Source organism: Centrocercus urophasianus, unplaced genomic scaffold (genome assembly GCF_019232065.1).
Source record: "Centrocercus urophasianus isolate 14NV4802_14NV808 unplaced genomic scaffold, USGS_Curo_1.0 seq_29, whole genome shotgun sequence".
Classification (NCBI taxonomy): domain Eukaryota; kingdom Metazoa; phylum Chordata; class Aves; order Galliformes; family Phasianidae; genus Centrocercus; species Centrocercus urophasianus.
Window position 1 is genome coordinate 3,654 of NW_024884855.1, and position 13,420 is coordinate 17,073.

The window sequence follows — 13,420 nt, forward strand, 5'->3', positions numbered from 1 at the left end:
GGGGTTGTACTGACCCTGCACAGTGCAGCACATGCTTCCCAAGCTGCTTGAGCTGCATACCACCAGGCTGCTGCAGTCCTCTGGCAGAAGCTGCAGCTGGGCTCAGCTGGGCTTTGCAAAGCTGCCTTTGCCTTAGACTGCAGCTGAAGGAAAGAGCCCCAGGCTTGGCAGGGTCCCAGGCTCTCAGCTGCCTCAGCTTGCTGCTGTCAGCTCGGGCAGTTTGGGGTTGTGCACCCTGCACTTCCAATTCTGCTGTCAGCTCAGGGCTCAGCTCTCCCCACATCACTACTGGCTGCTGAAAAACATCGATGAGACTTTTTGTCTCTCATGTAGGTACAGTCAAACAGCAGCATTTGTTTCTGGGCCTGCAGTACCATTGTTTCTAAGCTCAGTACCCGTGCTGGTGCTGCATCCAAGCCCGATACAAAGGAAAAGAACATCCTGCAAACCCAAATAATCCCACTGTGCAGCCTTCAGCGTGTGACCAAAAGCTGCTCCTCTGTGCTCTGATCGCAGGCCAAAGCATTCAGAACATCCTTTGGTAGAACACACCTCCACACTGTGATTTAGAACCACCAGAAGGGCTGTTTTTAATACGGCTCTGTGAATTCACAACAAGATGTACACAGCATCAAATGCTCAGGAGGTACTTCCTTGATTACACTGAATGCTGGTTCCATGAGGCACTGGTGGTTTTAACCTTTTGCTCCAAAAATAATCATTAGCCCCTGGTGCCAGCAGGCAGACATCTCGGGTAGGATGAACACTGCATTAACAAGAAACAGCTTGGAAACCAAACCAGCTCAAACACACAGTAGGGGAAATGGAAAGTTGAAGAATAATATTTAAAAATATTTGTCTTCAAAAATTCAGCCCGTCCCACGTTACCAAAATGTAATTAAAAGGATCCAGCAGCTGCTGGCTCTGAGATACCTTTGGTCCAAAAGCATTAGGAATCAATATGTTTTTCTAACCAAGTCCTACAGTCCTGGCTCTTGTGGTTGCTTTGTTTTTTGTTTTGTCTTGTTTTTTTACTCCTCTTTCTCTCCTTTGTGTTTCCAAGGGTAGATCAGCTCTCCAAGGAACAGCTTCTTGCAGAGGGATGCCCAGGAATCCTTGGGGTAACAGCTGTAGGTCGGCAGCCTGTATGTCTGTACCACATTGCCATATGATAGAGGGTTGATCTGTGAGAAGAAAGAGAGACAGCAGCAGTGAAAATGCCCTGAAGCAGGAGGGACAGGGAGACGAGGCAGTAATTGCAAGTTCTGTGCAGCACTGCCTCTGTTAGAACATCACACAGCTACAGAAGACGTCAAACTCCCTCCCTGCTAGTTAAAGCTATTTAGCCCTGAAACGTTAACAAACCAAGCCTGGCAAACAGTATTATTTGAACAGTTTTCAAGCAGAGCAGCAGATGTAAATGTCAGAAGGATTTGAGCTGCTCACCTTACAGTGAGAGGCAGGACTGTCACCTTGTTGCACTAGCAGCTTGTAGTGGCTGGAGAGATGGGGGGCTTCATTGCACACACCAGTACTCCTTTGGGCATGCACTGAAGTTGTAGCAACTTCTCCATTAAATGTCAGTTAGAATTTCCCTTTTAAGGTGCCAGCCCCCAGTCCACAGCTGTTCTTTAAGCTGAACCTTTCTCAGCACTTGATGGAATCCTGTCCTAGCAGAACAGGATGGATACAAAGCAATACCAGGCAGGGCTGCTCACTATCATTTTAAAATAAACCTCTTTGGCTGAATTCATAGCTTTTCAATGCAACTTCAATCCCTGCCCCAAGAAGGATCTGCCTGGAGTCCCTATGCAAGCTCACAGCCTCTGACTGAGGTCGCAGAGTTTCTGTATTGGTTCTTTGTATGATGGGGACAGTCAGACAGATGGAGAGGGGAACACATCAGATCTTGGAAACTCTCATTCCAGTGAAGTATTTTTTGGGGCAGAGAGAGAGCTGAGGTGCAGAGGAGCCAGTCTGGACAAATTCAGATGCATGGGAAGGATGCACAGCAGTAGACTGACTTTGAAAAGTGAAGATGATTACACAGTAACAGTGGTGTCAGAAAACAGACTGTGAGAGGTGCCAAGGCAAGGAGACGTACAGAGCCTCGGGAAGTCTGGACAGAGGAGAGAGATGGAAGGAAATCCTCCTCTATAAAAGGGTCCAGGTATGCTGGAACCAAGCAAGCAGCTGCGTGATTGAGGAAAGAGGTGAGAATGCATGGTGGAAAATGCAGCCACAGAAAGGACAGGGGCAATAAAAACACACACACAGACACTGCTGTTCCAGAAGCTGAATTTTTCTTTTGTCCACTGATGAATGACCAGTTTTCTGGGAGTTTGCTTATGCCACCAGCCTGCTTCAGCTCTCCTGTGCTCATGGAGAGAGAAGGGATGAATGATGGGTGCCTGCAAAGATGGAGCTTCAAGAAAGAGCAATTAAGCAAAGAGTTCTTTAGAATTAGTCTCAGAGACCTTTATCAAATGTGTTTCAAAGAACAGAAGGCGGAAAATGCTTGTGCTCAGAAGCACCCCTGTGAAGTTTAGAAGAAGGCCAGGGCAAGGCAATGAACAGACCCAGCACAGGGTCCAGCTGCGAGACAGTGACTCAAACAGATTCACAGGAAGCTGAATTCCACCCAAATGAACGTTTGTACCCAAAACCCAAGAGCTGAGCTCAACCCAAACTACTGCAGCTCGTATTTCAAACACAGCCTTATGGCCAGGGATGGACCACAGGGATCGACATGATAACCAACCTCACTGCACTGTGGCTGTGGGCAATTAGGAAAAACAGATGAGAAAGAAGGAAAGAGAGAAAGAAGGGAGGAGAGAAAGAAGGGAGGCGGAAGAAACCATCCCTTTCTCCCCAATTAGAAAACAAAACGTGCACACAAAATAAATAAATAAAAAACCCCAGCACAGTAAAACTCGAGCAATGATCACTGCCTGCTTCCTCAGCTCTGCACAGCACCATTGGAGGACAGGACGCCTCTGGCTATCAGCTGTGTGGGCTGGAAGGATGCACACAATGTTTCCCTGGGCAGGGAGATGATACCATTGGTCTGCTGAGAAGTAACATGTAACCCCAGCACAAGATATTTTGTCTCTCCTATTATAAATGGAAACAAACGAGCAAAAGAAAGGCAACTGCTTATTAGGGAAGCTGCACCATGAGTTCCTTTTTTGCAGCTTCTGTCCTTCAAAGTTACACTACACCCTGATCATACTCATCTGCATCCTTTGTTTCCTAAGGGAGCTGCTCCCTTTTGCTTTCCTCTTTCGCTTAACCCTTCTCAAAGCAATTGCTCTGAAGGATGACATTTCTGGCAGAAGGCGCACAGATGAATTAAACGCTCTGTGTGTCCTCACTGAGCTGAGCCACACTGCCAGAAATCCTTCTTGTGGACTGAAACGAATACTTTTAAACACTAATGAAAACACTCAGCTATGTCAGCTATGGAGAAAATCAAGCAGCATTTGGAATGGGAGCATCACCCCCAGCTGCCTGTGCCTGGACAGCATTCCTTAAATGTAAGAGTGACTACTTGGCTGAACCACAAGCTGAACACGAATGCTCAAACCCAGCATTATTGATTTCTCATCCATTACCAGTGCCTCAAAGGGCAGCTTGGATTGTAACAGTCACCTGCAGCTTCAATTACTGCAGGCATGGTCGCATGCATGTAACCATACTTTGATCACACATGGCATCAGAGGGCCACCATATGGGGAGGGGACACAGCCATCGTGATACTGCTACAAGGGAAAAACCACCGTGCAGCACAGATCAGAATTTCAGCATGTCACTTAAAAGCAGGCTTCTTAGATTTCCCTCTCAAAAGACCTATCAGAAAGCAGCACATTCAGCAGAATTTCTGACAGGAGCCCATTTTTCATTTCCACCACCACAAAGGGAGTAGAAAAAAGTGCCTTTACCAACTCTGTGCTCATTATTACTTGAGCAGAAGGCCAAAAGCGACATCCACTCCAGCGCTTCCACCTTTTGATAAGATGACTTATGCTATATTCTAGATAGGAAAATTCATCGCATTCATATGACTCACTGCCTCTGCTCCCTATCTCAGCCCTGCTATTTTTCCTCTGGAGCAGCTATCCACCTCGGCTCACAAACACACTGCTGCCAAACTGCTCAGCTGCTCCTCTGCTTCACCACTCGTGGCCACAGTTTCCTTTTTATGGAGTTTTTTGGGGAAGGAGAATGACAGATTTTGGTTCTCCCACCGCCATCCTACCGAAACGAAGTGGGAGCAGCGTGCCTTAAAAACACTCAATTTGCCCCAGCAGAACCTGCAGGAGGGATTCCCTTCTGAATCGCTGCTGGATGATGTGCGAGCTTGGAGCTGAGCTGACCTATGCCAAAATGGGGCTGGGGTTGGACCTGTGATGGAAAAAGCAAAAGATCTGGGAAGCCGTGGTTAATTCCATCCCACACACTCTCCCAACGTGCAAATGGTTTCCATAATTCCATCTCCTGACTCACAGACTTCCTTCCCAAGATGCAAAGAGCAACAACAGCGACCCTGAAATACGGCAAAGTCGGGAGAGTTTCACAGAATCCCTCCTGAAAGTGTAACGACAACCTCCCTGCTACCATCACAGCATTTCTGAGCAGAAGAAAACTGGTTTTTTATCTCTGGTGACACAGCGTGGAAACGCAGTCCTACAGAAGCACAGGTAGCCTTGTCCTGTGCGCCCTGACAGAGCAACTAAGGAGAACAGGGGCCCTTCCCTCTCTTGTCCCATCCACACACCTGTCCTGACTGCCTCATGGTACAACTGCAGCTTTTCAACACATCTGGAAGTGAAACTCTTTCCCTAGCCCTTAACCATCCTTCATTCCAGATGGTTCCAGCTGTCTTCTTCTGCTCATCTCAGTGTTCAGCAGTTATTAAGGTGCAGCTGCATGCAGCCACGAAATGTGGCAATACTGACATGGTATTTCATGTTTCTCAAATCTCTCCCACTTCATTTCACATCACACAAGATCCTACATTTTCTCCAAACAGAAGAGTCAGCCAAGGCACTTAGAAGGTGAGAAAGCAGCAGTTTAGAAGAGCGGAAAGCCGGCCAAAAGCACCTCCTTTGTTTCAGTATTTCACAGATGCAATCCTTGAAGCCGGGTCCTTACGCAAAGGGCACTAAGCTGTGGGACCAGTTCAGAGCTCAAAAAGAGGAAAGAAAGGATCTGGGGGTCAGCTGGAGGGCTTTTCCTCCAGCACACACAGCTCACCTGCATAAGGAGTCGAAGAGGTTTTCCATCCTGCTGCTCGAGGACTCTGAACTTCACACCAGCTGAAAAGAAACAGAACACAAAAACTAAATCCATGCTGGAGAAAGGCCCACACCATTTTGTTTAGCTTAGAGAAGAGAAAGCTGCAGGGAAACCTCACTGTGGCCTTCCAGTACTTGAAGGGAGTGTATAAACAGGAGGGGGAATGGCTGTTTGTGAGGGTGGATGGTGACAGGACAAGGGGGAATGGTTTTAAACTGAGACAGGGAGGTTTAGGTTGGATATTAGGAGGGAGGAAGTTTTTCCCCCAGAGGGTGGTGAGGCACTGGAACAGGTTGCCCAAGGAGGCTGTGGATGCCCCATCCCTGCAGGCATTCAAGGCCAGGCTGGATGTGGCTCTGGGCAGCCTGGGCTGCTGGTTGGTGACCTGCACACAGCAGGGGGTTGGAGCTGGGTGAGCGCTGTGGGCCTTTGCAACTCAAGCCATTCTGTGACTCTATGATTTGCTGATCAGCTGTTGGCTGAGTGCTCCAGAAACAGCCTTCCACCTTTCTGAACTGTTAACCCCTACTAATTTTCAACAGGAAGCACAGATATCCCCCAGAACGGCTTTGAGACTCATGACAAACAGTGTTTCTCTGAGCTCCATTAAAATCAGCCCTCTGAGTCCCAGGCTGCAACTGCAGTCCAGAAGAAAGCACAAAGCCCAGAAATCAGGCAGGCAGTGCTGCTGACTGCAGTAATCCTTGCCTTTCCAAACTTCCATCAGAACGGGAACTTCACGTGAACAAGAGGCACGGATCACCTTTGATTTGTGCTCATGGGGCTGCAGCACGTGTGCAAATCTCTTTCAGACTGAGCAAGGAGAGCAGCCAGCCCAGAGGCATTCAGAACATTTCAAAGCCACCACTGCCTATTAATCACAGCACTCATGTTTTTAACACACTAATAACCCCATCAAACCTGACACTTTCATATTCCCTCTTGGACTCGAAACAATCCCAATACTTTAAAGATAAATAAGAAAGATTCTGGGTTCCAATGGTGACATCCTGCTCATGAACATTTAATGCAACATGTCAAAGGATGGTAACAATTAGGGCTGGAGAGGCATTTTTCTTCTTTTCTTTCCTATTATTCCTTCCTACGGGTGAGAAGATGGGTCCAGAGTAATGAAGTGATCTGTCACAGATCAAACAGCAACTCAGGAGTACAAACAGAAATAAAACTCTTGTCTTTACAGGCTCTGCCACTGTGTAAATGGCTCTTACACATTTAAAAACCAAAACAGTTTCTCTTTTCCCTTAGCTCTGAATTGCTGGATATTACACGGTTCATTCTTCCTTTTGGGAGAGAACACTCTTGCCTGGTAAAGAGCTCTTCCCAAATCATGCAGCCCTTTTTTGTACAAGGCAGGAAGGGATTATCTGTTTATTGCTGGGTTACATTGGAACATGGACTCCTCCAATGGCTTCCAAAAGAAGTCTGAGTATGCTGGGTCTTGATGAGCAGATGTGCTGGAAGTGAAAAAGTCTTCAAAGGGATTCACTGAGTTCTGGCTACCAGAAAGCATCAGAGACATCCCCAAATCTTCTTTTCAAGCAGGCAGCTTGTCAGAGATACAACCAAACAGGCACTGGCCTTGCAAGGTGGGTGATGCAGCACTCTGGAGCCTTGTGCCAACATCAGGCCATTAGATCAGCAAATGCTGTTTCTCTAAGTCACAGTCACATGCTGCTCTTTCACAGATGCAAGCTAGTAATCTCTGGAACAGGTTATTTAACTGCTCAAAAGTCTTCAGTTCTTAACTTTATAAGAAAATACAAACAAATTTATTTTACAATGACCTACAGAGTACCACAACGCTCAGAAATCTGAGCAATTCACTGAAGAGATGAAGCAGGAAGACGAGGAAAACTCCAAATCACTCCAGCAGCAAAGAACCCTCAGCCTTCTGTCATTGCCAGCCAACTCCAAAGCTTGGGGTTCGGCACGTTTTTGTACACAGGCATCACCATGAGCACGAGAGAGCTCAGGACATGGCTCCATTTGCTTTGTTCCACACGACAGTGCACTGATGGTTGTTCGTGTTGCAGTAATTATGGGGGAACATCATGACGACAAAACCGTGCTGAGAATGACAGCATTTGCCCAAAGTTTGTGAACAGGCAAGAGGAGGATGGAGAAAATGAACTGACTGCCTGCTATCAGACACGGGCAGGCTGAGACCCCCTGGCCTCACTGCTGTGCCTTCCTTGAGGCTCTGTATCACCAGCACAGTGAACCATCCCAGCCAAGGAGCATCCCTTCAGCTGACACCTGGCAGGCAGAGCACAAAGGGTGTCACTGTGGATGTATTTGCACCGACTTTTTACAATCCAAAGTATTTCCCACCGCATAGAGGAAACAAAATGCGGATTTCATTTCTGGTGTGTGGACGGATCTTCCAACCATTCAGGCCCAGGCTTCACCTATATAACATTTTCTCAGTTCAGAAGCTGAGTCAAGAGACTTGGAAGCCAGCACTGAACTGAGATGAACTTAAACCCTTGCTGATAGGAAAAGCTATCCATTCACGTTGGTAGAACTATCTTGATGGTGCTCAAAATAATCAGATGCCATACATAACACAGGCAAGAAGATTTCTGAGTCTGAAAAGGGAAGCAAAACCTCAGCAGTGGGGACATGAAGCAACGCGTACTCTCTGAAGTCCTTTGAATCTGATTCAACTGCTCCATCTGTCACCACTCCAACGATATGTTTTTATTCTAGAGCAGGAACATAGGCTGCAGAAACTCTCAGAGATACCTCTTCATCGAGCAGGCAGCAGAGTACTGCAGCGTTTGCTTTCACAGAATGTGTAAGAGGAGCAAACAAATAGCCAGCAATGAAAGTTTGCCAAGCAGACAATCCACAGCCTGGGCAGAGGCTTTATTACTCCACAGAGGGTAGAACAAAACTGAGAAGTAACCCAAGACTGATGGGAGTACACAGCCTCACAGCTCCCAGTGCAATAAGATATCCTTCTGCCCTCTGACTTGCTGTCTGTTGGATCAGTTTCCTTCTGCAGTATTTCCTGCTCTCCAAAGACAGCCCTCAAGGGTTAAGAAGTTTCTGCCAGGAAATTGATAGGAACACGCTGAAAGCGCACATGGAAAAGCAACAGGCTTGGTAACATGGCTCAGCTCTACCTTCCCAGAATCAAACCTGGCACACAGAGCTGACAGCAGCTCCCAGCAGCTTCCTTTGCTCTTGATGAGTAGCCCTGGTCTGGTGATGAGCAAATTCCTTGTTTCTAAAATTCCTCCTGTGTGCTCTTATATTGGATGGGAGACAACGATTTAGACCAGCTTGATTTTAACTGGATTAACCACGTCTACTGACAGTTAAGCCCACTTTCAAATGATCCTTTACTCTGATACTAATCATGGCTCATTGCTGTCAAAAAGGAAACAACAACAAATAGCTCCGAAATGGTGATAGGTTAATCTCAAAAAGGGAATGATGATCTGAAAACCTGGCCAGAACTCTGAATCTGACCCAAACATCTCAGTGCAGGACTCCAGTTAACCAAGTCAGCACAGAACTGGAGCTCCACTGATTCACATTCTTTATGATGCAGATTTTCCAAGTACTTTTGCAATTTGTTTCACAGCCAAAAACGCCAGTGTTAACAGAAGTTTTACCTGATCTAGTATGCTGTAACAGGAATAAAAAATAAATGAATTGATTTAAATGGTGTTTGCTTGGGTGTCACTTTTATTTATCACAGGCTTCGTAAGGGCACTTCTGATTCTGATTCAGCATCAAATGCCTTTCCACTGACATCCAGCTCCTTGCAGCAGCTAGTTAAATGCATGGACAACCACATTGCTTATGCTCTGGGTCGCTTCCCAGCCCTCTGAATTTTCTATTCAGAAGCTATCAATTGCACCAAGACAAAATGCATAATGCAAAAACACTGAACTTTTGCATATGGAAGCGCTGAAGGACTTACCTGCCAGTCTGTAGGATCTGCACAACCGAAGGATGACTGAGTAAAGAGGCAGAGAGTCAATCAGGTCAACCAGCAAGTGGATCAGGCCTTGCACAATCACCACCAGCAAACGGAGCTAAAGAGAAACAGCTCAGTAAGCAGCAGGAGAGAGCAGCCCTGCAAACTCAGGAGTTGGCCTGCACTCTGACACTGTGCATAAGCTGAACTCTCCTGAGGTGAGCTTAAGAAGTCTAACAGTGCTGGGTATCCAGTGCCTCTATAAGGTTTCTTAAGGGTCTAACTGTAGCGAAGCCTCACGTTGGTGGATGCTGTGAGCCGTAAGGACACAAGAGCAATTCCCCTTTCAGCAGGCACAGTCAAAAAGGGAGATTTCATGCTCACAGTTCCACTGAACTCCATCACCCTGCATCAGAGAATGCAAATTTCCCTTCCCAGCAGTGAGCTAAAATGCTTTATTTCTGTCTGAAGAAACCCCACGTAGAGCATTTAAGCAAGAGCCAAGCAGTCAGAAATGAGCTTCCTGCTTAGCATTGTGCTGACTAAGGCTCCTTTTGTCAGACTGCATTTATTTTTGCTGTCAAGCCCATCTCAGAAGAGAGGGCTCATAAATGATATTGAAATCCTGTGTGAAGGCCACTGCGTGTGGAAAATACTGCTCCAGGCAGGCCATGGACAGGACTGGTCATACTGGAGAAAGAAAAAGAAGGAAGTCTAACCCTCTTAGCAAAGCCTGGTGGAGAGCATTTAACACAGCAGGTTAACTCCTTGAAGAAGCTGTTCTGGATCAAACTGGAGACGTGGGATGGAAAGACTGAAATGACTTCTGAGGGAAAGACAGGGGAACAGCGTGTCCTGCTGCCCTGCATTTGCTGGGAATTCCCTCTGGAGAAACACAGCCACGTACCCTGAATTCCACTTCCTTGGTCTGCACAGGCTGTGTGACAGCTCCTCCTGGACACTCACACAGATCTTGTGTTTTCTTTGTGGATGACAGTAAATGACGAAGACACCCTTATATATCCATATATCTCAGAAAACAGCTACCTTCAAGGGTTAAATCTTACCAGGGTGAACACCAAATAGTACAGTGCAGTTGTAGGCAGAAGGAACAGCAGGATGGTAAACAGCAGCGTGCCAATAAATAACTAGGGGAAAAAAGAAACAAAATCATCAGCAGAACAATGGCAAAACAAAATAAAAGTAATAGCAAATGCTGAAGCAGAGAGTTTGCAAGCCTCTTAACATTTTCTTTTAAATTCCCTACGTGACTAATTCTGCTAATATTTTCAGTAATTATTCTCTTTTTGGGCCTTTTATATGACTGTTTGAAAAGATCCTGAAAGCATTTGTTCCTTTATGAACAATGCTCAAGATTTCCTATTTTAGGCTGGCTTCCTTAGGAAGCAAAGTTTCTATGATTACACTGTTCAACCATGCCCTGCCTCTGTGAGTTTTAAAACCATTGGTCTGTATTTTACTGGGAAAAAAAGGTGGAAAGTTGCAAAGAAGTAGAAACTGGGTAGGGGATTCTATAGACTTTTTTGTTCCTCCTTGGTTTGGGAGAATTGGGTTGTAAGTCTTTCAATGGGCAGCAACTGGCCGGCCAAAGGACATCAAGGCTCTTGCTCTCAGTAGGTAACTGGGAGACAAAGAAGATAGTGACTGGGTAGGATGATGTGATATTTTGAGAGGAATAAGAAAAATCCATAGGAAAGCAGATGTCACTAGCTCCACTGCCCATGGAACTGGTTATTTTAGTGTCAGGTTGGCCCAGCTGGCATAAGCCAAACTAATCTCAACTGAAACCAACAGAGAAATACAGATTTATGATAAATAGAGACCCAACTCTTCAATTCTCTGTTCTGGTGACTGGGAGGACACAGGACCAGGGGGCACTGCAGGAAGAGAACACGGCCACGATGTGTTAAGGAATAAAACAGCCCTGTTGCAGAGGTGGATTGATGGCTCAGCTTCATGCACAGAACCAGACATAGATGACAACCTGACCCATCCCCTTCACAGCTGCTGTTTCTCCCCTCCTCTGTCACTCCATGCAGTTCCTTAATGTCTTCTGAAGACTTTTAAGGTCAGCTCTGAGTGTCTCATCCCACCCAAGCCAACAACACAGCTCCCGTGAGCAGCAGGATAGAGCCAGGAGGGCCAAACCAACCCTCCTCAGAGCACACAGGGAGAGCCTGATGTAAACCATCATCCTGACGGACACTCTGACTTTTCCATCACCAAGGAAAAGAGAAAACCTTCTGCTGCGGTGGTGTGAGAAGCCAGAGCTCATCTGCTGAACACAGAGAGGCACCTGGGGGTCACCAAACATCACTTTATTATTTCAGTGATGTTTGCAACAGGAGGTGTGGCCCAGCCCTCCTATGGCTCTGCCCAGCCTTCCTATGGCGTTGGAGGATTTCATAAGAGGTTATAGCATCTTACAAAAAAAAAAAAACAACAACTGCCTCTGCTGTTTGAGTGAGAAAGTGTGGGCCACCAGGCTCCAGCTTAATGTGAATGAAGGGGGGCTTTTTCATAGCAGCACTGGCAAGCCAAGTCAGTTCCTATGGCAACACTGCTGGGCACTGCCTCCCTCCCCCATGTCTACTCTGTGCTGAGAGCATCTGTAGCACCCACAGAGCACGGTGGGCACCCAGCACCTGCCACAGGGCACACAGGGAAGCATGGAGCGCTGCAAACCCAGGAGTCACACAGCCATAGGATGCCCCAGGTTGGAAGGGACCCACAAGAATCACCGAGTCCAATCTGCTGCCTCTGTAACCAAAGCAGCCAGGATCACGCTGCCTGCCTGCAGCAAGCCCTGATGCTGCAGCACTACCTGGTCCAAGTCATAGGAGCAGGAATCCACCCGCTGCCGCAGGACATTCCACTTCTTCCCACGGAACAAACGCCAGAGAGACGACAGGCCGTAGATCTTCAGGCAGTAGAGTCTGAGTAAAGAGAAGATGCCACACATCAGAGCTGTGAGCTCCTCAGCCTCAACACAAAGCAGCTGTCATCATGACACCCCGTGCCCACCCGCTTACTGATGTCACAGAACTCGGGTTGGCAAAAGAAATCAACCCGAGAACGACGCAGATAAAATGTTGATTGCTCAGTCAACCAACTGGGGCTGCCCCCTGGTACAGGCAAGGAAGGCTGCTGCTGGCAGTTCTGGACAACTGTGGGGCAACCACTGTGCCATGCCCCATGGCTACAGCCAGGCTGATTCCCTGCTCTTGGTGATGAAGAGGTTGGCATGCCCAAAGTGCCAAGTTCTGCTGGAGGTGGCCGCTATGAGCAGCCATTGCTACCATCCTCCCTGCAGCAGGAGCTGCAAGTTTTTTCCCTGCAGCCCACCTCTGTTTATTCAGATTTCCTCTCTTCCCTTCACTCCACCCTTTTCCATGGCAGGAGCATCCAAGGCCTTATTGCTTGTGCTTGAGTCAGCACCATTTACTTTTGCCTCTGCAGCACTGAGGTGAGGGGGAGAAATGGAGCACTGCACCTTCATCCATAAGAGTGGGAAAAGATCAACTGAATGGCTGCTGGCACCTCTACTGAATCCTTTTCCATGGCTTTAGTAACTTGGTACTATGACATAGGAAGGCTATGAACTACCTGAGGAAACAGCAATGGTGAGAGGCCTGAGGTGATGAGAGGTGAGAAGTAGAGACACCTACAGAACAACACAAAGGAAGAAAGAGTCCCTGGAAGGGAAAAAAGGGACAAAGAGCCTCAGAGAGCAGGAATGTAAGTAAGGGAGACCCAATCTACGGAGCAGAACAGAGCTTGGGAGAGCCTGACCTACAGCAGCCAGCCTGGTCAACCAGCCTACACAAAGCACCAAGGCTGCTCAGGCTTCAAGATGGCATTGTGAAAGCAGTGGCAAGGAGTCTTATCCCAGAGAAGAATTTGGTCTGAGGAACACCGGCTGCTTCAAGGATGAGGCAGGTGCCCAGACTGCACGGCTCAGTGCACTCATCTCCAGGCCAGAGGGTTCCCAGCAGGCTCCTCCAGCTTGCTGCTGCACACCATCCATGGCTCCTGCCTCTCACCCACATACCCTGCTTTGACACCATGCAGGTGGACCTGATGGAGCACCTGCCCCACCTTTGCTGCTGCCTGTGCACACATGCCAGCTCTTGTTTCACTGGAAAGTCT

The 13,420-nt window shown here is 47.5% G+C and overlaps 1 protein-coding gene across 2 annotated transcripts in view; it reads right to left on the reverse strand.

Annotated features, from left to right (window-relative positions):
• Positions 1-558: 558 nt before the first annotated feature.
• The window catches only part of PIGQ (phosphatidylinositol glycan anchor biosynthesis class Q), a 30,517-nt gene continuing 17,655 nt past the window's right edge, over positions 559-13,420 (reverse strand). For both annotated transcript variants that reach the window (XM_042828142.1, XM_042828141.1), the window contains exons 7-11: positions 12,096-12,207; positions 10,318-10,398; positions 9,254-9,368; positions 5,257-5,318; positions 559-1,184 (exon numbers count right to left, since the gene is read on the reverse strand). In XM_042828142.1, coding sequence (XP_042684076.1) covers positions 1,032-1,184; positions 5,257-5,318; positions 9,254-9,368; positions 10,318-10,398; positions 12,096-12,207 — 523 coding nt within the window. In that variant the 3' untranslated portion in view covers positions 559-1,031. The remainder of the gene's footprint in view (positions 1,185-5,256; positions 5,319-9,253; positions 9,369-10,317; positions 10,399-12,095; positions 12,208-13,420) is intronic.